This window comes from Seriola lalandi, unplaced genomic scaffold (assembly GCF_002814215.2).
Source record: "Seriola lalandi dorsalis isolate HSWRI2012SDOR001 ecotype SW California unplaced genomic scaffold, Sedor1 jcf7180002054584, whole genome shotgun sequence".
In the NCBI taxonomy this organism is placed as follows: domain Eukaryota; kingdom Metazoa; phylum Chordata; class Actinopteri; order Carangiformes; family Carangidae; genus Seriola; species Seriola lalandi.
The window spans coordinates 1,086,393-1,110,324 of NW_019525137.1; the positions used below are offsets into that span (position 1 = coordinate 1,086,393).

The 23,932-nt window shown below is 39.5% G+C and overlaps 2 protein-coding genes across 5 annotated transcripts; one reads left to right on the forward strand and one right to left on the reverse strand.

Moving 5' to 3' along the window:
- Window positions 1-636: 636 nt before the first annotated feature.
- On the reverse strand, window positions 637-14,098 carry recql (RecQ helicase-like). Of its 3 annotated transcripts, none has more exons than XM_023418785.2 (15): window positions 13,999-14,098; window positions 12,549-12,596; window positions 11,626-11,862; window positions 11,368-11,547; window positions 11,103-11,209; window positions 9,084-9,282; window positions 8,810-8,976; window positions 8,279-8,354; window positions 8,012-8,160; window positions 7,388-7,505; window positions 7,145-7,283; window positions 6,785-6,876; window positions 6,453-6,669; window positions 5,280-5,409; window positions 637-2,703 (listed from the first exon to the last, which is right to left on the reverse strand). In XM_023418785.2, the coding sequence occupies exons 2-15, from the start codon at window positions 12,571-12,573 to the stop codon at window positions 1,999-2,001; spliced, it is 2,541 nt and encodes an 846-aa protein (XP_023274553.2). In that variant the 5' UTR covers window positions 12,574-12,596; window positions 13,999-14,098; the 3' UTR covers window positions 637-1,998. The 3 variants fall into 3 exon arrangements, with proteins under 3 accessions (XP_023274553.2, XP_087033368.1, XP_087033367.1); XM_087177242.1 differs by lacking the exon at window positions 13,999-14,098 and adding an exon at window positions 12,211-12,322 and having other exon boundaries at window positions 12,549-12,591; XM_087177241.1 differs by lacking the exon at window positions 13,999-14,098 and adding an exon at window positions 12,211-12,359 and having other exon boundaries at window positions 12,549-12,581.
- A 511-nt stretch (window positions 14,099-14,609) lies between these two features.
- Window positions 14,610-23,591, forward strand: golt1ba (golgi transport 1Ba). Of its 2 annotated transcripts, none has more exons than XM_023418764.2 (5): window positions 14,610-14,758; window positions 15,464-15,555; window positions 16,271-16,449; window positions 17,917-17,998; window positions 20,514-23,591. In XM_023418764.2, exons 1-5 carry the CDS (start codon window positions 14,734-14,736, stop codon window positions 20,550-20,552), a joined length of 417 nt encoding a protein of 138 aa, XP_023274532.1. In that variant the 5' UTR covers window positions 14,610-14,733; the 3' UTR covers window positions 20,553-23,591. The 2 variants fall into 2 exon arrangements, with proteins under 2 accessions (XP_023274532.1, XP_087033369.1); XM_087177243.1 differs by lacking the exon at window positions 20,514-23,591 and adding an exon at window positions 18,473-20,507.
- The last annotated feature ends 341 nt before the right edge of the window (window positions 23,592-23,932 follow it).

Genomic DNA, 23,932 nt, shown 5'->3' on the forward strand with positions numbered 1-23,932 from the left:
TATGTATACTGTATATATTCAAATGTGTCTGATAGCAGAACAAAATAACAAAACATTTTATTTAAAATGTAATTTTGATAGATGAACTGTCATGAATGTGTTTAAATATACATGTAAATGTTTTTCATCCTGCATTTTCTTCTGTAATGTCATGTGATTTACATGTGATATGATCTGTTAAACGTTGCTGCGTATTAACTGGCTGTACCGCTCTTGTTCTAATTGTTCATGTTGTGTCATTTATTTTGGTTTCAACAACTGATTCACCACCTGACACAATAGGTAAAAATGTACCTTAGTTAACAGTGGCACATTTACAGTGATGCTGATTAATGTCCCTGAAGAAATAAACAAACAAGAGAGCATGTCTGGGGTCAGTTGTATGGCTGGTAATGAAGTTATCTTTTCAGGCAGCACTGTCCTTATCTACTGTTGTGTCTCATCTTTTAACTGTGATTTTTCATCATTTTTAAAGATCATTTCTAATTACTTGCATATTAAATGTGTTTTCTCAAGGAGTCCCGTTCACCAACCTAATTTTTATCATCAACCATGGAACTGTTGGAATGCTCTTTCACTCGATGGGGCCCCTAATAAAGATTGTTTAGACCGAAAGGTAATACAGGTGAGACAATGTTTGCGTGTGTATAGTTTATTTTTATTCCAAGTTGTGATATGCAGACATGTTTTTTGAGGATAAAAACCAGGATAAGTGTCAGTGTAACTAATATATTAATAATCAACTCAAAATATACAACAGATATAATATAACAAACAATCATAACTTAATTTTGAAGTTATAGCCAATAAAAAACAGTCAGAATACAGTATTTTTCTGAACATTTACTGACATTACTGTTTCTTATCATAACAGTTGATCAAAATGTCACATAAAAGAAATATCAGTGCATTTCTACCTGGGAAACATCTGGAGAAACTAGTTGAACACACAGAAGGCCTGGAACAAAGTTCTTTTTTTTTACATAATAAATTCCTCACTTAATGGTGGGGTTTGGAAGATTTTGCCAACACTGTCCAGTAAATATAACTGAAGAGGTTCATCAAGCAGGTGACATGATAAATAAAGCATCATTGTCTGGGCCTCTATGAACTGAAAAAAAGAAAATCTGTTGCTTTCATAACATGCCTAAAGAAGCAAATATTTTTTCAACCTGTTATCTCAACAAATCTCGTTATCCCGGGATAACGAGATATTATCAGGAGAAAACTGTTTCTTTGTTATCCCAAGATAACTCTTCTTAATAATATCTCGTTATCTTGAATAACAAAACATTGTTTACTCCTGATAATATCTCCTTAACTCAAGATATTAATAAAACATTGTTTACTCCTGATAATATCTTGTTATCTCTGGTTAACGAGCTTTGTTATCTTGAGGTAACGGCATAAAAAAAATATTTGCAAGTATGGCCTTTCTCAGATTCTGTACATGCCCCACATAAGTTGATGTAAAAATATCTGCAGCAACAGTGGTGGAACCAGCTGAGTTCAGAACCCTTGTGCAGTTATATTTACAGGTCACTTTTCCTCAGTTAAAGTGACATCGGAACCTCACGTTGTTATTAGAGGTGATCTATAATGTTGATAAAACTGCACATCATCTTCACTTCCATAGCTTTGTATGACAAATTATCAGCTGTCACCTACAAATCGAGGTCCAGAAATATACATTTATTAAGGCTCATTAATTGGCAACGAAACAGCTCAGGTATGAAACAAGGCACAGATTGTGTAATTATAACATCTTTAAAATGATGTTGATGGTGGTCTATGTTTTGGTTTGTGGGAAAATAATACAGTGGCTGGCTTGGCTGGATGAATGTCTGTCTGGAGTATTTCCTTTAATCTGACCATCAGATCAAAGGTGAGACCTACACAAAGTCTTAAAGACGTCACTGTGATGACAGTAGAATAGTAATTGTACAGTACACCTTTACACACAGTTGAGTGGTTTCCTCAGCTGACTGAACTGTGATGTCAGCGGTGAACCAGTTTCTGCCTGCTGCTCACACGTGTCCACAGGCTGCGGGCCGTCTGAGCGATGGTCACCCTGCGGGGCAGACGGAGGCTCTTCAGAGGCTCCCTGATGCATGCCAGCACTCCTGGCTCTGCAGGCTGCCCCAGGTATTCATGGGAAATGTAGTTTATTCTCCTCAGCTGTCTGCTGTAGTAGTTCCTCAGTTCACAGAGCTCCTCGGCTGCAGTCTCAGAGATGCCTGAGGCCTGGGATGGAGAGCTGGGCACGGTGTTGGCGAGGGGGGCACCGTCTGAGGTCTGAGAGGGAATGGCCGCCACTTCTGCGTTAGCACGGGGTTTCCTCCTCACTCTCTGAGGGGTGGTGGACTTTCTTTTGGAACAGTGTTTAACTGGATGTGATGGTGTTTTCTGACCGTTATTAACACCTATGTTATCTACTATGTTAATTTCAACATCAACCTCAACTACATGTTGTTTCATAATGGATCCTCTCTTATCCTCCTCTTTCTCTCCATGTCTGTCTGTCAGCTGTTCCTCTGTCCATTTGTCTGTCTGGCTGCCTGGCTTCAAGTCTCGTTTCCTGGACAGGTTCCTCTGTTCTTTAAATAGTTTCTGTTTGGGTTGTGGGGGACAGCTGTTGTCCATGACAACGGGGTCAAAGATTATATCATCCTCCTTCTCATTGGTTTCAAAAGCTGATGTATCCTGTAATCATGAAAACCAGGGTTAGTGAACAACAGGAGAAAAGTGAAGCATTAAATCATAATCCTGGAACAACCGAGAGGATGTTGATATGAAGACAGTTCAACATGTCACAATACTGCAGCCATATTAATCTTTTCTTATTGGTCTTGTAAAGCAACATATAGCTGAAATTAAATACTGTAACAGACATTCCTGAGCACTGACCATGTCAGCTAGCGCAATGAAATGTTAGTGAAAGTTAGCAATAGCATGCTCCTAAGTATGGACACTGGCACCAGAGACCATGAGTGACAGGCTTGGGCAATACTTGAATTTTCTATATTGTCAGTGAAACAGAATCATTTATCCTCCAAAATGTCTGTAAAGAGACAGACTGCCAGGCTGCTGTCTTCTTATCACTAAACTGAGCCATTGTTCTCTTTGTTAACACAAAATGGAGCAGACTAGTGAGCCATGCTGACCAGACAATCATGACAACTAACTAACTGGGTAAAATCATGGCTAAAAGTCTGACTGAAAAGTTTGCTGATTGCTGATTTGCTGATTTTCCAACAAAGGCCCTGTTCAGACCTGTTCAGACCTGGTATTAACATCCACCTCAGGTCATCTGATCACCAGTGGACAGCTCCAAGTTCCGATGTGAACACACTCAAGATACATTGAGGACTATATTCGAAAAACATGCAGCATTGTTAGTCTATGGTTACCAGCACACAGTGTCACCAGGAAGAGACAGAATAATCCATATAAAACAGCCAGTAGAGGTTGTGGTGGAGGTTGTGTATTGCCCAAGCCTGCTGGTTAGGAATGATTAGATGATATCATGCTTATAATTATTATTATACAACTTATAAAGCTTTTTTTTATTAATTATTAATGAAATAAAAACAGATTCTCAGTGTTCAACCCTCCAACACCCAGACAGTCTGATCCCAATGTAATGAATGAAGCACAGGTCTGGACAGGGCCATGCCAAAAGAAGCAGTAGTGAGCAGAAGAAAGAATGATGGACTGTACTTTTCCAGCTTGTCCTCTCAGTGGGGTGGGGGGGGGGACTAGGGGAAGTCTGTCTTCACTTTCTTGGACACAGGGGCATCTCCAGCACTTTGACCTGATCTCTTTCCCTCTTTGGTTTTGGCAGCTTTTACCTGCAGGTCATTAACAACAGTCTTTTACCTGAGAGGGTTCACACCTACATGGAGTGGATGAGGGACACTAGAGGGGAGGACATGAGACAACCACACTGACCAATTCCTCCACTAATGCTCATAATGGTGAGGCATTCAAAACGTTTGGGTAAAATGGAATATATATCAAAGGGAATGGTGATTATTTATTTTCCTCTGCACCCCTCATATTGTTGCCTCACATATTTAAAACAGCTGGGACAGTCATAGCAGCAAAACAGAAAATCAAAAATGTGTGTTTTAGATCAGTAGTGGATTCTACATGAACTACAATATTTTAATCTACTATTAGAATACTAATGATCATTATCAGCAGCTAAGTGGTGATGCTGTGAATGGAAGAGTCAGATCTTGGAAATAAAAACACACAACTCCAGTCATCACTATGTGAAGAACGGACTGTGGTATAGACTGAGTGATTATCAGTGTACAGAGTAAAAGTGACAACATTCAACTTGAATTCAAATGACTTACCTCTGTGAACTTTTAGAGACAATTAGAAAATGTGTGAGAACAAATTTAAGTGATGTGGAGGAAAGACACATCAGCCACACATTGGAAGAAGAAGAAAGTGATTAGAGAGACTTCACAGTCAACAGAGAGGAAGAAAAAACACATGACTAAACAAACACAGGAGATACAGGGAAAAAAAGGCATGAGAAACTGGAGTGGTAACGTTTTGCTTGTCAAAGAAATTGTTCAAGTATATGAGAAGAGAAGAGCCGATGAGTTCACTTATCAAAAAAACATTATTATAATTTTTTGTCAAGTAATGTCAAGTTGTCTGTTTTGGAGACTGTAGACTGTGCTTGCTTTAAACCTCCAGCATCAGTTGAACGCAACTTAAGATTTTATATCACTTTGTGTAAAACTGTTTTGCAAATTCTTGCAGGTCGAGCGGCTCAGTTGGTTGAGCATCCACCCCATATGCAGGGGCTAAGGTCCTCGCTGCAGCTGGCCCCGGTTCCAGTCCCGCATCGGACAGCCCTTTGCTGCATGTCATTCCCCCTCTCTCTGCCTCCCCATTTCCTGTCTCTCTCTACTGCACTGTCAATAAAGGCATAAAAGGCCCCAAAAAATAATAAAATAATAATAAAAAATCAATACCACCATTATTTCAAACTTTTACTTCGATTACGATTAAGAATCAATTACTTTGCTGCTTATCGGGTCGCTCTCTTTTTTTTGAGCCATGCACTCTTCATATTCAGCAGTGTGATTGTGTCTAAAAGTAACGAAGGATAATGAAAATATATTTAAAGTCGTTTCATTTTGACCAAAGGTGAACTTGAATTCCTTGATTACACCTACATATGATGCAGAATATGCTCACCGCAGTGGAGCATCTATTTGAATGTTTTGTGATGTATCACTGTGGACTGAACTCACCCCAGCAGATCCAGATTCTGTTGTCCTCATCTTCATGCTGAGTGTGTGAGTCTGGCTCTTCAGCAGAGGAGCTTTGCGGCCCAGCTTCATGTAGAAGTAGGTGGTGTACGGAGTGAAGCTGAAATCCTCTCTGAGGTCAACACACACGAACCAGACAGGAAGAGTTACTCATGTCAGACAGAGTCTAAACTTCCCCAAAATGTGCTCTTATCAATATGGTGAGGGGCGACAATTCAATTCAATGGTGCTTTACTGGTATTAAAAAAAAGAAAAAGAAAAAAGAAAACAAAGAAAAACAATACAATTTCCAAAATACAAAATGCAAGATGGATATGCATGTATTAATTATATATTTACAGTATATTACATATTTTTGAGTGTGTGTGTGTGTGTGTGTGTGTAGGTAATTCACTGTCCCTCAGGTTGTGGGGCAGCTTGATATATATATTGGACAGATCTGCCCTGTCTCCTTCTCCTGGGAGTATTTTTAATGTTGAGGTGTGTTTTAGTTTATTAAAATTAAAATTACAGAATTAAACTCGTTATTTCATTGAATGTTTTACATGGAAGTTCATCTCTGTCGAACAGTGACCACATGTGTTTTCATTTGGGTTGCCATGATATTTTGTGTTGTGTTGTCTTTGTTCTGTTTGGGAGCAGTGCTGTTGAGAGACTGGTCAATGTGTTTTAGAGAGGGCAGTTAGTCCCAGCACAGACTGGCATAGGGGGCTCTTTTCAGGGCTCGGTTCTTGGGATTGGAGCACTGATTTAAGATGCTTAAAAAATGTGAGCGCTCTCTTTTGAATGTTAATTATCAGCGGGTATCTGCCAAGTTCTGCTCCACAGGCATTTGTTGGTGTTCTTCTTTGTATGTGTAAAATGTAGCAGAATTCAGCATGTTATGATTCTGTTAGCTGTTTATTCCAGCGGGTAAAGCTGTGGACTCCATACTTCCCTACCTACACTCTGACTGTCACCGGTGCAGAGGCATCAAAACAGGAAATTAGTCAACACTGCCACTGGTAGCCAATTAACTGCGCCAATAATGTAACAGTCAAGTCGGTGGTAAGATCAAAACAAAGATCCATACATCTGATAAATTTAAAACAGTTGAAACAATGAACAATGTATAAAGTCTAATAAATGACTACAAACAAGAGAAGATGATGTCACCTGAGGTATTCCTGCAGCAGCAGACGCACAATCACAGCTTCAGCCTGCAGCCGAGACAGTGTGGTGGTCTGAATCATCTTCCTGCGCTTGGCGGGGCCTTTCCCCATCCACGCCTCCACCAGCTTCAGAGGAGTCAGCTTCTCATCCATGGATCCTGCCAGTTCCAGGATCTGCACCACCTGCCTGGCATGCTGGGTAATGTCCACAGTAGTGTAGTCTGGAAGAGTGGAGACGAGATGATCACTAGGATGTCTTATCAACACGAAACAAAACAGATGGTTCAATCAAATCATGTTCGAACATACCACCCACCCACACACACACACACACACCTTTTGCATGGCGACAAGTGTCACACATCTGGTTGCATCCTTCATCGTCCCACACCTCATCAAAATGAACAGCCATGAGAGAGCGCCGACACCTTCACACAGCAAACATGAGACTCAAGAGTTCAAGTCATGCTGTGAAAGAATTGAGGGTGTGAGGGTGTGTGTGTGTATATGTCTATGGGGGGTGAGAGGAATTATCAAAGTACCACATGCATGTAAGTTTGTTTGTGTACTTGTATGTTAGATACAAGCCCATACAACACTGCACTCATGTAATATTAATAATAATAATAATAAGTAGGGGTACCTGTGTGTGTGTGTGTCTGTGTGTGTGTGTGTGTGTGTGTGTGTGTCTGTTACCTGTCAATATTCTGGCAGTAGTCCACCATCTTCAGCAGCTTCTGTTGACCTACGTTCTCCATGACCACCATGGTGCTGATCCTGAAGATGTCAGAGAAGCCAAAGTAGACGATGCAGTCCGCTGGATGGTCATCTCGTCCTGGAGACACACACAGAGGAAAATTTGATGAGGTATAAAATCAAAAATACCAAGGCAGTATACTCTGGTATGCTGTCCTGATAACAATGACAAACTGTGTCTACCTGCTCGTCCGCTCTCTTGGTAGTAGTTCTCGATGGACTTGCTGATGGTGTGGTGGATGACAAACCTGACGTCAGGCTTGTCGATGCCCATGCCAAACGCCACAGTGGCTACAACCACCTGGAGGACAATCCCAATCACATACTGACATGTTCAAGTAACGTCTACAAGAGCAGTATTTATTTTTTACCCTTCAATTTCTTTATACCATACAGATGCACATGTAGCCCTCACTTTCCCTTAAGCTTTCAGCTCTATTTTGTTGTTAGTGAATGCTGTTCACATGTGAATCGATAAGTTGATCAATAGTAATTAATCAGTTCATGAATTTACTGTAAAAACTGAAACTAGCATCACCTCCTCGTGGTTGTCTGCCTCCTCCACTCAGACTAGTTTCAGGTTACATCCATGTTTATCCAGAGTCAAATAAAATACGAACCATTTGTTTGAAATTTTATCAAAATTTCTAAGTGAAGTCTTGAGTTATGGCTAAAAATATTTTGTGAAGGCACCATGACCTTGACCTTTGACCACCAAAAGCTAATCAGTTCATCCTTGAGTCCAAGTGTGTGAATGTTTGTGCCACCAGTACAAACAATACCGGTCTGTGTGTCACACTCAAATACCCTGATTTTGTTGGAGGTCCACTTGCGGTGAACCCGGGACTTGTCGTCAGGGTCCATGTTAGCGTGGTAAGGATAGGCCAGAATGTCCCTCTTCTGGAGTTCAGAGGACACAGACTCTGCATCCTTCTGAGAGAACACATACACAATCCCTGTGACAAACAAAACACACACACACAAACACATCAGGTAATATACAGTGTGAAAATAAACAGTTCAAATAACATATTAAGTCAAATCTAAAAATGAATTATAATTGCTTTTCAGTACCCGATTGGTCCTTGTATCTGCTGTTGATCAGGGAGGCGACATCACTTATTGATGCATCAGAATCTTTAATACGAACCTGAGGAGAATCAGACTGTTAGTGACACTGTTGTGAGACTGCATGAGACTGACTTGTTTAGTTGGTTTAGTCTGACAGATGTGGACAAGTATCCAATGCTGTCGTTTTGGACTTGCCAAGAAAGTTGCAAGCCGGTTTTAATAGTGAACTGGAATGAACTGAGGCTCATGGCTGTTATACAGTTTCATAATCAAACTGAAGTTCAGGCAATTATAGTAAAGGGCTAAACATGCAAAAACACCCTTAACTGTCACGTTTCGTGAGCTGGTGCAAACACGGCAGATGATTTTAAAAAGGTCAAACACGTGTGTGTGTGTGTGTGTGTGTGTGTGTGTGTGTGTGTGTGCTGAGCAGGTGGAAGTATGTACGGAGAAACATTTGGTGTTTGTGTGTACGTTTGTCTGTACTGCAGGTGGATGAGGTGTGTGAGTGAGTGCAGTTGCCATGGTGACCACCTCATAGTAGAGATTGGTTCGGTTGAAGGATGAGGTGAGTGTGATTGGCTGTGACACACACAGGATCTTCTCACAGTCCTTGAGGACGCTGCTGGTTGCCGTGGCTGTGAGGCCCAGGAGCGGCACTTTGGGGAACTGTCTCTTCAGGATGCCCAGCAGTTTATAATCTACACAGTAACACAGCAACACACACACACACACACACACACAGACATTTAAGATCTGAAGTTGATCTGATGTTAGGCTTTCTTGGAAAGTAAAGAGGACCCCTGACCTGGTCTGAAGTCGTGTCCCCACTGGCTGCAGCAGTGCACCTCGTCCACAGCGATGCGACTCAGCAGGTTTGCATTGTAGCCTTTCTCCAGACGAGACATGAGCAGCTTGCTCTTGGCAATCTTCTCTGGAGTCACGTACACCAGCTTGAAAGGGGCTTTCGGATCTGTCATTCCAGCCATGACTGTCTTAGCGTGCTCCTAAAAACATTATGTCATTTTTTATTTTTTACCTGTTTCTCACATGAGAGCAGACAGTTCACCATTTTGACTTACACAAAGAGATTTTGTTTGTTTTAAGCAGGAAAAATTGCTTTTCTGCTCTCCTTCATTTACACTTATGTTTCATAACAGTAGATATAATCAACATAATTCAGTCTGTGTCAGGTGACTCCACAACATTGTTGGGTCTCTCAGCTACACTTTTTATGGGGCCCACTATAAAGCCATACAACCAAACACAGACAACCGATTGATTCAGTAACAGCTTTTGATTAATAGTCTGATGTAAACAGGAAGACAGACAACAAACACACAAACATGCAAAACAGCCTGCAATACAACTGCATGTCTTATAATACAGGTTCATTCTCACATTCCACATTAAGATTAACTAAGGCAAGTTACTGAGCGTATATGTAAATGTAGAAAAATATATGCATATTTTTAAAAGAAAACACTGTAGACTGTACACATGTAGCCCTCACCTTCCTTTAAGTTTTCAGCTCTATTTTGTTGTTAGTGGATGCTATTTACATGTGAATCAATAAGTTGATCAACAGTAATTAATCAGTTCATGAACTTACTGTAAAAAATGAATTTCAGAAATAAAGCACAACATGAAACTAGAATCACCTCCTCGTGGTTTTCTGCCTCCTCCACTCAGACTAGTTTCAGGTTACATCCCTAATTTATCCAGTCACATACATATGAACCATTTGTGTGAAATTTTGTCATAATTGCTGTGTGAAGTCTTGAGCAATGGCTAAAAAGCGTTTTTGTTACATCACAGTGACCTTTGACCTTTGACCACCAAAATCTAAAGAGTTCATCCTTGAGACCTAGTGAATGTTTGTGCCAAATCTGAAGAAGTTCGATCAACGTGTTTCTGAGATATCGTGTCCACGAGAATGGGATGGACAGAAATATCAAAAACAAAATGCCTCTGGCTCTGACTGTTGCCGGCGCAGAGGAATCAAATTTTTTTCCGATGCAACAGTGTCCAATTAACAATAAACATGAATGATATGTAAAACAGTGGGACACCTGCGGGATTTTACTGATTTATTGCAAAGCCTCCTAAAATAACACTGTCCATTAGTTAGAATCCTGCACAGCTGCATGACCCACAGGCAGCAAGACAAGATTAGCACTTCATCAATCAGCTATTACAACACACACTCTGTACAGACTGTTTTTATCATTGTGTGCAAGAAACAATGACTGTAAAAGTAATAGTACGTCGCTACAGAGTCAAAGCTGCCGGCGTGTAATCTGTGCAGCTCTGAATGTTTATTTCTCAACATAATCATAATAAGTGAATAAAATAAAAAAGATTCTTTAAAGGTTCACTTCACTGAAATTATAAAATACTTACTCTCATTTGCCTCAAATTGTATCTAGGTCAGATAAGATCTGTTTTACTTCGCCAAGTCTGAGGAATCTGTCTGAGTGATTAGATCACTAATGCGTCACACCTGAACGTAACGCTGTCCACTTATGCGGTGAACGCGACGGTGAACAAAAACAGCAAAGCTGCGGGTTGGACGGCTAAACAATTAGATGAAAATCACTGTAAAGCCAAGAGCAGCTGCAGATAATTTTCTGCAGGTCATCATAACCAGCCATTTCTTTTACATTGTTATTTTAGTCACTTTTAAAGCATTAAACAGCCACATACAGTACCATGGAAATAAAAAAAAAACACTGTTGACACTGACAGTGTGTCTGTGGATTATGACCTTTGTGTAGTTGCTGAGCAACATAAAAAAGGTGAAAGATGAGTTGAAGTGAGTTGTTACCTTGCTGCTGGATGCATTCAGCATGACAGCTGACACATCGATTGACTTGAGGTACATGATCTGGTCCTCCATCAGGGACACCAAGGGAGTGACAACCAGTGTAAAACCTGGCACACACACACACACGGTTACAGAAGAACAGATGAGTCAATAAGAATGTAAGTACTCACAGAACAAAACGAATAAGTTTATGAGCTGTAAGTGGTGCGTGAGCATGAGCAGTGTAAGGACAGGGCTCCAACACTGTGTGTACAGCTCAGTGTACCCTTTGAGCAGACTGCAGGCAGCTGGTAGCAGAGGCTTTTCCCTCTTCCTGTAGGCATAACCAGGAAGAGATCTTTGCCTGACAGGCTCAGATTGATGGCCCTTAGCTGCAGTGGTCTGAACTTGGACAGATGGAATGAGTCCTTCAGTTGCTGCTCCACTTCTTTAGACCATGAAAAATCTACCAAACATGAAGAGATTAAGGAGATTAACACACAAACCGACTGACTCTCAATGTGTAGCCACATGTGAACAGTACCTGCTCCATCATAGCGCTGCATCTCCTGCTTGCTCATTACAGGATCAGCTCTGGATGACTTTAAGGACGCAGAGGATGAGGATGATGATGGCTTCGCAGCGTCACAGGCCTCCTCCAACCTCTGCAGCAGTGCATTCTTACGAGAGGTCAGCTCAGTCTGCTTCTGCAGCAGTTCTGTGATCTGCAGCTCCACCAACTCTAGCTCAGTCTCCACCGAGTCCAGCTCTGCCTGCACATCTGCAGAGGTGGAAACACACCAGGAACACTGTCAGCAGGCTAAATCAAACCAGTTATCTGCTGAGTCTTATAGGGATTTATAAATTGACAAAGACTCTGTCTAGTACATTCCTACCTCCAACTGCTTTCCAACTGACTTGGGGAGGGGGGGGGTATATAACATAGGTTCATTAGTTGTTGTGAAATGTCCAACCGACCCAGACAGACTGACATAGAGCTCTGTCGCTAGCATGGCTAACAGGCAAGTTTTGAAGTTTGAAGTACAGTGGTTGTACAGGGCCTAGCATGAAGTTTTAAATTAGGACACAGTGATTTTAGCAGAGTACGTGTGCAGCAGGTTTCACTCACTAGACTCACTGGAGGATACTGTCAGGTCTCACACATGCACAGGTACTAATCCTCTGAAGCTCACACATCTCCAGCTAATGATCTCTTTCTCTTCGCACCTCCCATAATGTCCCTTTGGGGATGTGGCAGAGTTATCTGATGATGTCAACCTGCTCTCAAATAAAAACAACTGCAGGAGTAACACTGAAGATCCTGTGACTGCATCCTAGCACTGTTGCAGTGTTTGGTCTTTAATGACCTTAAGCTCATATATTGTGCAAATGAAACTGATGCAAAGTCCAGTCACTAAATATGTCAATGGTTTGTTTTTGGATTCTTCGACTGAAGATCAGACTTACCATCATTTCCACCACTAAGATCCATATTCGTCAGATTGATGTGATTCTCTGTAAAACAGAAAAACATGTCCAACAAGCTCAGTTTTGAACTACTGTTAACTTTTAACCTTTAATTCCCATTTCAGAAATGCAATGCTTCTGACTGACCTGTACTTTTAGGTTTGTACCTCTCATGTACTACTCTTATGATAATTAAGTCTGAACAATTCATCAAAATATCAAAATCTCAATATGGCCATCCAAGTGCAATAACCAAAAAAAATTACCAGCAACAATCATAATCATCATTTTTGTATTTTTTAATGAAGTGAAAAATAAAAAGCACCATTCCCACTAAAATCCTGACTCATATCTCAGTCACAGTATCTGTCAAAATTAATCACATCATATTTTTTTTTCTTGCATATCTTTCAGCCCTAATGATAACATATGGTATTATAATCATATAATCATTGTGATAACATATGAGAGGCAACTTACCTGATTGCACTTTTATCACTGGTGCTCATATAATTTTGTTATTCTTTGTTTATGTGAGTTAATAACCGCCTTCTGCTTTTTATTTACTGTTTTACATTCAATTAGTTGATTAAATGAAGTTAAATTTTACAGTATTCATATTCATTATTCGATAAATGATTGAAAATAGGCTGTTTTTGTTAAGTGTGTTTTTTTATTGAACTAGAACATGAGATAAATAAACAGAAGATAAAACAATAAATACAGATAAAACTTAAAACTACTAACTAGATCACACGAAACAAACCAAATAATGAAGATAAACATATAACATTACAATATCAATCAGGCTTGACAACCTAAATAAGATACTACAGGATAAAATACATAAATAAGAAACCAAAACAAAACAAACGCAAAATAATTTAGTTTCTGTATCACTTTTTTTTTGGCTTGATATAATTACAACCAGCCTTCTACTTCAATATCCCATTTGAAGTAACCCACATCTATTTTTCTAAATGGGTATTGTAATTTTCCACCACTGACAGGTCACCTATAAAGGAGCAGTCTTTCAGAACAAATGTAACGAAAGTTCAAATTCAGGATACTTTTACTAAACAATGTAAAATGAGGTTAAAGTGACGTTAAATGCCACACTTAGTTTCATAAGCTACATAGCTACGTTGAAAGCATCATAACGTAAGCTAACTTAACTAGGACACGCCAGCGTTGCACCTGTCTCATCACACAGGCAGAAGTTAATTACCGTTAGCTGTTAGCTTGTTTGAGGATGTTTTACCCAACCCCGGATACAGGAGCACTGTATTCAAACAGTCTGTCTCTCTCTCTCTCTCTCTCTCTCTCTCATGTCACTGTCTTCCTCTCTGCTGTGTTCCACCGAAGAACTATCCCGCTCTGGTGTGGGCTAAATTAGAAGTAATACGTCCTGGGCAAATCTTTGAAAAAGGCTATAATACAACTGACTCACCATTCAGCAACTCCGTCCAGGCCCCTTTCTTGTTGTTTGAACTCCTCAACGGTTGCTATAGACAGACCGCGCCGGGAGAAAAAAAAAAAAAAAAAAAAATACTATTAACAATAAGTTAAGATTTTGCCCTACATCAAGCCTGCCAGGCTGCCTACAAATTTCGCCCCTTGCTGCAGGATTGAGACACCTGTATAAACCGTGGTCTGCCTTTAAAGTATATCATCGGTAGAGTTTATGCAATCAATGGTTTATACGTTACCTTGGAGGCCTGGATCATAGCAAAAATATCCTGCTAACTCAAGCCCTGGTCAGCGCTGCCTGACAGAGTAAACTCAGGACAAAATTGTGCTCCACATTTATGTTGATGCATTCAAAAAACATATACATAGGAAAGAATAATACATTTAAATACTCGAAATATTCCTCTTTTTAGTTAATATTCTTGGCATATATACTCACATGTGATATACCAGTAGAGTAGATATACTATATATGTATTGTAGACGAAAAGGATATTAATTACAACTATAAGAAATAGGATGTTGGAGTTGTTGCAGTGAATGCGACACAGGTTTATCCCGGAAGATGACATCGCGAGAAGATGTGTTTCCGGAAGACGTGGCTGTTGCTGCAGTGGCAGCTGTCATCCAAATTATTTTAAGAGAAGCACTCGAATAGCTTCTATAATATTTTCTCTACTTCTAGTTAACATTTACTCGTTTATCTAGCGTCAAGATGATTTCGCTAACGGACTCCCAAAGTAAGTGCTTTGTTATTTGGGTATCTCTGTAGGTTGCTACCATCTCTGTCAAACCGGCTTCATTTCAGCTGCAGCAGTTCGCTAACTAGCAATTAGCTGCCAGTGCTAGGAAAGTTAGCTTTAATTTTTCTCTCATGGCATGCCATGCACTGTGGACGAAATAGCCAACTGCTAACTCTTACTACATACTTGTATTGTGTAGCCACTGGTAATGACAGTTATGTACATTTATGTTGTAATTGTACGCCTCAGTTTTGACTAGCTTCAAATTCAAAGTGAACAACGGGGCTCTTGTGGAAGCTCTAGTGAAATTACTATTTTAATTTCCACTATGTTTCTTATTAGAAATATTGATGATTATTTCTTAACTCAGTTTGTTCCATGTGAATTAGTGGAATACTTTTAAGTTTTTCAAATGATGACATGCAGAACAATGCTTCTTTGACTATGTCCTGTATTTATCAAATATTTATCTAGATTAAAAACAGATTGTGACCTTGGCCTGATACCATCACCTGTCTGTTAAGAAGTTTTTGTTGACTTGGTTACACATAATAATATTATTAACAATCAACATAAGTTAGGGTGCACCATATGATGGTCAGTGACATTTTAACTGAGGTTACCCAGCTATACTTTTTATTATAAGAGTTAAGTGACCAATTCAGATGAAATTATTTAACTTTACTGTGGTATGCCCTGCAGAGATTGGAATGGGATTGACAGGCTTCGGCGTGTTTTTCCTCTTCTTCGGGATGATCCTGTTCTTTGACAAAGCACTCCTGGCTATTGGAAATGTGAGTTGTGAGAGTTTTGCTGCTTCTTTGAAGCATTAAACTAATGTTTTCACTGCAACTCTCTTTCCTCTATGTTACCTGCTGATGGCATAGCATGCATTTTCAGTCATTCAGGTCTGACATACAGAATCTGTAGCATGTAATATATCAATAACATATCCATCCAAGTGGTTTCATAAAACACACAATCAAATGGCAAATTTAACAGGGTGGGGGATCATTTTCATACTGTTGACACATGGTGAGCAGCCTGTCAGATCTCACCTGGTTTACAGTGGTGATAAAGTCAGACCAGATAAGAGCCAGCACAAGAAACATGTCTGACACTAAAGCCCCTTCTACACACCTCTAATTCCAACACACCAGCATGCTATTTAAAGCTCACACACTGGGGCGACATCATTTCCGGCTTTGTTTGGTTCAGTGAAAACAAGCAAAGTCGGCAGTACAGCAGGAACTCTGTTTGAAAGGGGCTTAAGTTTCATCTTCTTTTCTCAGATTTCCTCTCCATCGTCCATTTTTTCTTTTGTTTTGAGATTGTTTAGGTAGCTGGTTACACAACTGTCATTAATCAATAACATTAAATGAAATTCTCATCCAGCCAGTGCTTTCCTGCAGTCTGAGTGGCTATGTGTCCATAGTTCAGCAGAGAGATGTCAATAGTCTAAATATTCTAAATATCCTCTTGAATATTGTGCCACACTTATTGCTTTAGATCCTGTTTGTTGCTGGACTCGCCTTTGTCATCGGGCTGGAGAGGACCTTCCGCTTCTTCTTCCAGAAGCACAAGATGAAGGCCACCAGTTTCTTCCTGGGAGGTGTGTTCGTGGTGCTGATTGGCTGGCCCATCATCGGAGTCGTGCTGGAGATCTATGGCTTCTTCCTGTTGTTCAGGTGAGAGGAGACAAACAAGGAACAAGCTGAGAAACAGAAGCAGCAGACCGGGAATCCACCTGTTGTGGAATTCCCGATCAAATAGCGATGATTATATAAAAAACCACATTAATCAGGATGTAAGTGAGATCATCCTGTTGGGTTTACAGTTTTTCAAGTCTGTCTTAAAACAGTAGTCAGGAGCACAAATGAATACTGACACCTGAACATTTGTGAACCTATTCTTTAATATTGGGAGGGACTTTATTTGAGTGGCTTGACTGAAGTTGGATCCTATAACTCAGTGGCTGAAGCCTAGACCAAATACACCATAGAAATTCTTTACACAGGCCAACAGGATCCTGACAGGTCTTGCCCACCACCACAGAGACTGTTCGATCCCCTGTAATGGTCCTTCCTGAATGTTTGTGCATGCAGCACGATTAGCTGTTGTGTGTTGCATGTAGGGTTCTCATCTTCATTACTTCACTAATGAGAGATGGAACTGTGAGAAGAGATGATTCTCTCACACATTACACCCTGACACCTGAGTATATCAATGGCAGGTGAAAAGAGGCAGCGAAGTTATAGAGATACTGAACTATTTGCCACCTGTCCATCACAACCTGCACTTTACACTACTGAACTTTGAAGACACCGTCCTGCTGATTTCTGTCTTCACAAGTCAGCTGAAAGACAAAGTATTGTTTTCTGTCACACTGAGAACACACTGCCTGTGTTGTGTGCGTGTTGTGTGACATCACTGAGCTGCAGCAGAAAAACGTGTGTGTGTGTGTGTGTGTGTGTTCACACCAACTGCATCTCTGCTGCTGCAGCTCTGTCTCTCTGCCAAGAGTTTGCAGGTTACTGGAATGTTGGATTTCTCCTCATTATAAATTAATTTCTGATTTACTTTTGACAGAAAACGTCACTTAAAATGTCACTGTCTCCACATGCACCTGCTGACATGGTTAAAAATATATTTATATTTTTTCATGTCATGGTGCTGCTATGATGTCACTATGACATCAACAGGTCTTTTCTCTGTCTGTTTCAAGCATGAAAAATAGGCGATACGCCAAATCTCTAGATCATGCGACGTAGCCCTGAGGCGCGTCACACAAGCAGTGTGTCGCTCTAACCTGTTAACATGTGCGACAAAATGAAAACCAAGACCATCCACAGTTGCCACACACACACGCCACGCATCTACACCACCTTATCTGGGAAGAAGATCCAGGTTCAGTCAGGCCTTCAGTTCTTCCACATGACCCTCCCGCAGGATGATCCAGAATCCAAACTGAGACTTGGTTAAGAATGGTTGAATACTCCAAATATAATGAAAACAAAACACCCAGGAACAAAAAGTTATTTATGATTGTACATATTCAGTTGTTACTATTTGTCCATGATTGACTCTTTTCCCTCTGTATCTCATGTCCTTTTCTTCCCCCTCCCTCCTCTCTCTTTCACTTTCTTTACATCCAGGGGTTTCTTCCCAGTTGTAGTAGGCTTTATCAGAAGAATACCTGTCCTAGGCTCCATCCTAAACCTGCCGTTCATCAGCGCAGTGAGTATTAACTAGTGCTGCAGCAACCCTGCAGCTCTGCTATGTTTTATACGCAGCATGGCTCATTTCTGTTCATTAATCACCCTGTTCAAACACTAAAACCACAACACAGTAACTCAAATGACAGCTCAGCTCCTGCACATCACAGCTGCTCTAATGGGTCAATAACACAGTTAAAAGAGACTGAATGTAAAACTACTGACTAAGCAGGTGAATTCAGCACAGAGGTTGTGGTATTCCAACATGAGAAGGTCAGTTTTAGAAATGATGAAATGAAAATGATGTCAAAGTCATCTGCACTTTAACATGTCACTGTTAAATCTAGAGCTACAAGTTAGCAGACACACAGTTAGTTTTGTGGCTAATGAACATGCTCCTACCATGCTGTTGTGTGGGAAGCTTTGTTTTGAGGTAAATGTTTCTCTGTCTGTGTGTTTTTTTTTTTTTTTGTTTCTTTTTTGTTTCTTTTTAAAGCCTTCGTAAGGCTCTGAGGACAATCAGCAGTCGTGGTCAGTCACTGCCGATTTTCCCTTGCATGCTAACATATTTAACACGCTTTACAATATTCAGAAGACCAGTGTCTCATGAATCAGGGAAAGCATATGTCTTTGTCCAGGAAACGATAGCTTTTTATGATTTGTTTATTTGACTGTAAAGGCACACACCACAGATAATATGGTGAGTTTTTAATTGGTCAATATTGAGACATTTTTTCTTCTATTTTACAAACTATACAAAACAACAGTCAAAAGTGACTATGACTTTAAAACCACTTTCAGCATCCCTGCAGCCATTTTCTTTAACCTTTTAAAAGAAATTGTGCATGGAAAGTGGCAAATCATCCTTGAAGAATATGTGGTGCTTGACGACATAGTGACTTGAAAGCAGGGACAGGTGGGGATCTATAATAGCTTCAAAACAAAGTGGTACCATGGAGAGTGGTTCCAATTCTGATACTAGTATCGGAAATGTCTCTGATACTACCTAAAGTACTGGATGAGAATCAGAACAATTCGCCAGTCTATGCACCCATCCGGTACCACATACTGTATTAATAAACTTTATAGTTTCACACCAGCAAATCCATTCTTCTTCACTGCTCTAAAACAGTAGCCTACACAGGAAGTTGTGTCGTGCAGCCAGTGGGAGAAGAAAAACAGAATTCTGGTAAATAGTGTAACAGTAGCTGTTGGCCAAGGTCATTAATAGGTGGGCGGTGTTTCATGTCCCAGATGCTGTCCTAACCGGACCCAGAATTATAACCTGTAAATTACTGAGAATTATTCATTTTGTGTTTCTGTTTTAACCAGCACAGCTTTTCTATTCTTCACATCTCTGGTCACATGATGTTACTCAGCTAATCACTGCGATGCAAATTCAAGAAACCTTATCTGTCCCCAGGGGACAATTTAAAGGAAAACATTGAGTAGACATTAAAAACACACAAATACACAAAAAAAGAACACACAGCCAAATAAATAACTGTACACATTTTGATAGTGAGGGAGAAACACACACACAGGGGAGAGACGAGAGTCAGAGAGCCTCAGCATGTGACAGCTACAGTAGGAAGCTACAACCATTATAAATTCTTTTTACATATGTTGTCAAGTAAGAAAAGACCCCAAATCAACACTGAGCTGACTATTTGATTACTATGAGCAAATTATTTAAACAGCATCTGTATAGGAATGAATCTGTCCCAAGCTTTTTGATCCATATGAGCAGCTGATCACTGTAACAAGACTAAGTCAAAACCTAGTATATGTCTGGACCTCCTATGGTCAAATCCTGATTTTATAAGTGCAACATATCACATCCACAAAGGGTCAGTAGAACACAGCTGTTAAAATGTTTTTAACATGTTGGTATCGGATCGGTGCTCGGTCTCACCTGATACACAAGAGCAGGTATCAGGTATGGTTGAGGAAAACATGGGATCGGGACATTTCCAGTAGCATGCTAACTCACTGACAACATACTGGCACTAACTGGTAGTTAGCGAGCTAGCTAGCTTGGTAGCTAACTAGACAAAAATTTAAAATAGCTCACACAAGAGACTACAACTATTAACACCTGACACTACTCATGTGTCTTTTGTGAGGCAGTTCCCTCCAGAGTCTTGTGTCAAGCCACATCATGAGTTCATGAAAACAGCTTTTACAAATTCCTCTGTTTGTTTAATTAAGTTATTCTACAGAATTAAATCGACACTCAGATATAATTGGGTTTCAGCTTGTTTACAAATTTGCTAAATTAAATTTCTAAATAACAAAATAATTCTGTTAGTCCTGTTCACCTGTGGTGCGTCTCTTTAAGTCACGCATGTTTTCTTTTAGAAATGTGTTAGGATACTGGCCGAACGGTGCAGTCCAGCAGTTTAACTTACAGAATCACACTCACACTTTGCATCTCATTGAAAGCCGCCTGGTCTGTGTCAGATCACGCTCTGTACATGAGGAGGGCTGGAAAACTACCAGACAACTCTTAACACGCTTTCTTTCTTCTCTTTCAGTATGTGGACAAAGTGGGCGAAAGCAACACCATGGTATAACAGTGACTTTTTGTACAGCTAGCTGTTTGAGTACAGCAGGTTTTATAAAGCAACACAATCTCTCATTGGGCTGATTTAAAGCAGCTAAGGTTATATGTTCAGATTCCTCCCTCCTCCAGCAGGCAAAGACTGCTCTCTGTCTCTCTGTAATTTCACTGGTCAGCGCTACCAATCAAAGGTCCACAAGCGCACTGCACCACCAGTCTGTTACTAAAGGATGGAGTTACTAAGGTTGCTACGATAAATATTTCAAATGCTATTGATCGCATCCTGCATGAAAATGGAGGACAGACGACTCCCTCGAAGCCTCATCGACTCGTCTACGTGACGTTCTTAATTCAGTGGAGCAAACAGACAAAACAACCCCCCCCTCCACGTAGATGAGAAGTGGACCGACAGCTTACCATGTTGTCATGTTTCTGTGCCTGTGCTTTAACTTTATTTGGACAAAAGCGTTTTAAGCGTTTTGTCTCTTTACAGTTTTTCCTGTGACACTTTGTTTCTTGTTTGTCTCTCGCAGCTATTTGAATACCAAATGTGGCTATTGTAAAATCCTCCCATTGTTACATGTCATTTCTGTTTGCTTGGCTAATGAGTATAAATTATTTTTTAAATGATCAGTGCATGACTTTATGTATAGTGAGGTGCTATGGGATCTATTTACTGTCTGTTTATCGTTGACCCCATAAACATCTAAATGCGTGTTCCATTAAAGTCTGGTCACACCAGGAAGGCAACACCTAATTCATGCTGACACATGGATGGTGAGGTTCATCCAGGTGCTGCTAGCAGCTTGGTGATGTGTTGACTACACACAAGGCTGTAGCTGGTGACCTGACCACTAACATGCTAACCAGCCAACATGCTAGTGCTAGTCAGTTGCAAATGCTCTCCAAGCTAGCTGGTTTGTTAACTGTCAGTAGCTCAGTCGCTAACTGGAAAATACAGAGGCAGAATATTTTTGAGAAGCAAGAGGGAGAAAACAAAAAAAGGGTAATTGATTGAAATAAACCACAAGCAAATTTCATTTATAAAAGAAGGATGGGACGTGATCTCTTGTATCAATTTAATGTACTTTTCATGCTAATCTGTTACTGTCCAAAACACCTAAAAATTGTCAAAGGAGGTCACACTCCATAACCAATCAACAACCAGAACAAGATTGACATTGTGTTAGTCCATTAATAATTTACATATTTCATCTTCAATTGTCTACCACTATTGTACATGAATGTGACTTGGTGGTAAAGCAAGTGCGACCCATGGTAAAGTGAGTCCAAAATTACTTTTTACTGATGCGTTACCCTTTTTTTTTATCGAGCAGTAGCTAGCTACCAGTTAGCACTTTTGTGCAGTGGGAGGAAGTGGAGATGTGTGGTCCATCTTTGTACACAGTCTTTGACCCTGTAGGACTGTTAACATTGAGCTAAGCTAACATTGAGAATGGATTTGGACAGGGGACAAGGGCGAAGTAGAGATAATTAGCCAACTAGTGTAAAATAATATGATGCCGTGTTGGTTTTCCTCACAGCCGCCACTGGATCTTATAGTATTCAAGAAATATATTTGTCGTTTCCTGTATTGTAAATGTACACACCAAGTCTCTTTTGTAGAAGAGTTGACACTCCAGCACAGCAGGGTTATATAAAAGCAGATGGTGTGACACAGCTAAAAGGTTTTGCTATATCTTCCTCCGGCTTCCCATACCTTCAAAACTCAGCATCATGAAGACTGTTTCCTGCCACTTGCCGCAAATAGCAGAAATTAAGCTGAAATGATTTGATTTCTTTCGAACTTTAGTTGTTATAAATGCTGGTGTGACCTTTTATTTCCTGTTCTAGAAAGCATATTGTTGGTTTTTTTGGACAAGCAGCCATTGTTTTCACTTCATTTTAGTAGCTACACAACATGCTGCATATAGCTCGTCTGTCACAAGATATATTTTTGTCATTTTTATTGACGAGATGGTTTATTTTATTGTTAGAAGGCCTGCTTATCAAAGCTCAATACTTTTTTGATAGCAACCAATATACGTCTGTGACAAGAAATATTGAAAAGTACTGAATGTTTTCCAACATTTGTAAACCTGTTATTTCTGTAATCTTATTTTTTAACAGATCACTTCCACTTTAAATCAAGATTTTGTGTTGTCAAAGAAAGGGTACAGAAAGAAAAAAAACATTGCTTTGTATTGGTACTGAAACTTTTTATTGACACAAAATTTTCAAACAAATGCCAACTTCCAACATTTAAGATGTAAGAATTGGTTAAATATCAATTTTTTTTTGGTGCCAAAGCAAAATCTGTATTTTTGAAGAACAAAGTTTCCTTAAAAAATTCTTATATAGAACAATGAAACATGGATTATATGAGCTGCATGGTTTTATTTTCTGCAAGCTGATTGTCATACTAACCAAAACTTTATTATGTCCTTTGGAAAATAGTCAGCGATGTAAGTGTACACCATTTATTTTAAAAAAGATAGCTGTGGTTTATTTAAACTTGGGCCCTATGAAAGTCCTAAGACCTCAGTGGTAATAAATAAATCTTATGGTCGACTACAACATATAAAGCACCAGTTTATCCCTTGATTTCAGTAACTCAGAGAAGTCAGTGTTTTTATAAACAGATGAACTCTTTATAAATCTGAAAACTTAACCTTGTAACATGATCGCACTGTAAAATGTGAAGCAGCTGCGTAATCACATATTTGTGCTCCTACAGACCTTTATATGTGAATGAGTATTAGTTCTAGAGAATCCCTCTCTGTTCATTCATTTACTCATTCATTCATCCAGTGTCCTTAAACTGTCTGTTGAACAGATCCACACAGGTTTTAAATGTTGAGATTCTCCCGTTTTCATTTTGTTTGTGAGAGAAAAATTCTTCATTATTTCAGACGTCGGTCACTAGAGCTGAATAAATTCATTCTTCATCTGTTCAGAGCGTCGAAGAGAAAAACTCAATTTACCTGTGAAATGACAGTTTTGCTGTATGGCAATTTTGTAAATATACAATGAAAGTTAGCTTTGTATCTGACATCCATGTTGTTGGTCATTTTATTCTTGTCACTGACTCTTTATAACATCCACACACCCCGTTATGGAATGCCAAAATTTGATCAATTTTGAATAAATAAATAAATACAGCTTTGAAATAAATCCTGGAATAAATAAATTAGGTAATGAATGTAGAAATATATAAATAAATGTAAATATAAATATAAAAGTGAGTAATAATAAATAAATCAATAAATACATTAATAGCTATATAAATCAATCAATCAATTAATAAATACATAGCTTTTCATTTTATTTTAACTTTATATTTATTTTTTATCTATTTCAGAGAACTTTTATTTAATAATTCCACATTTATTT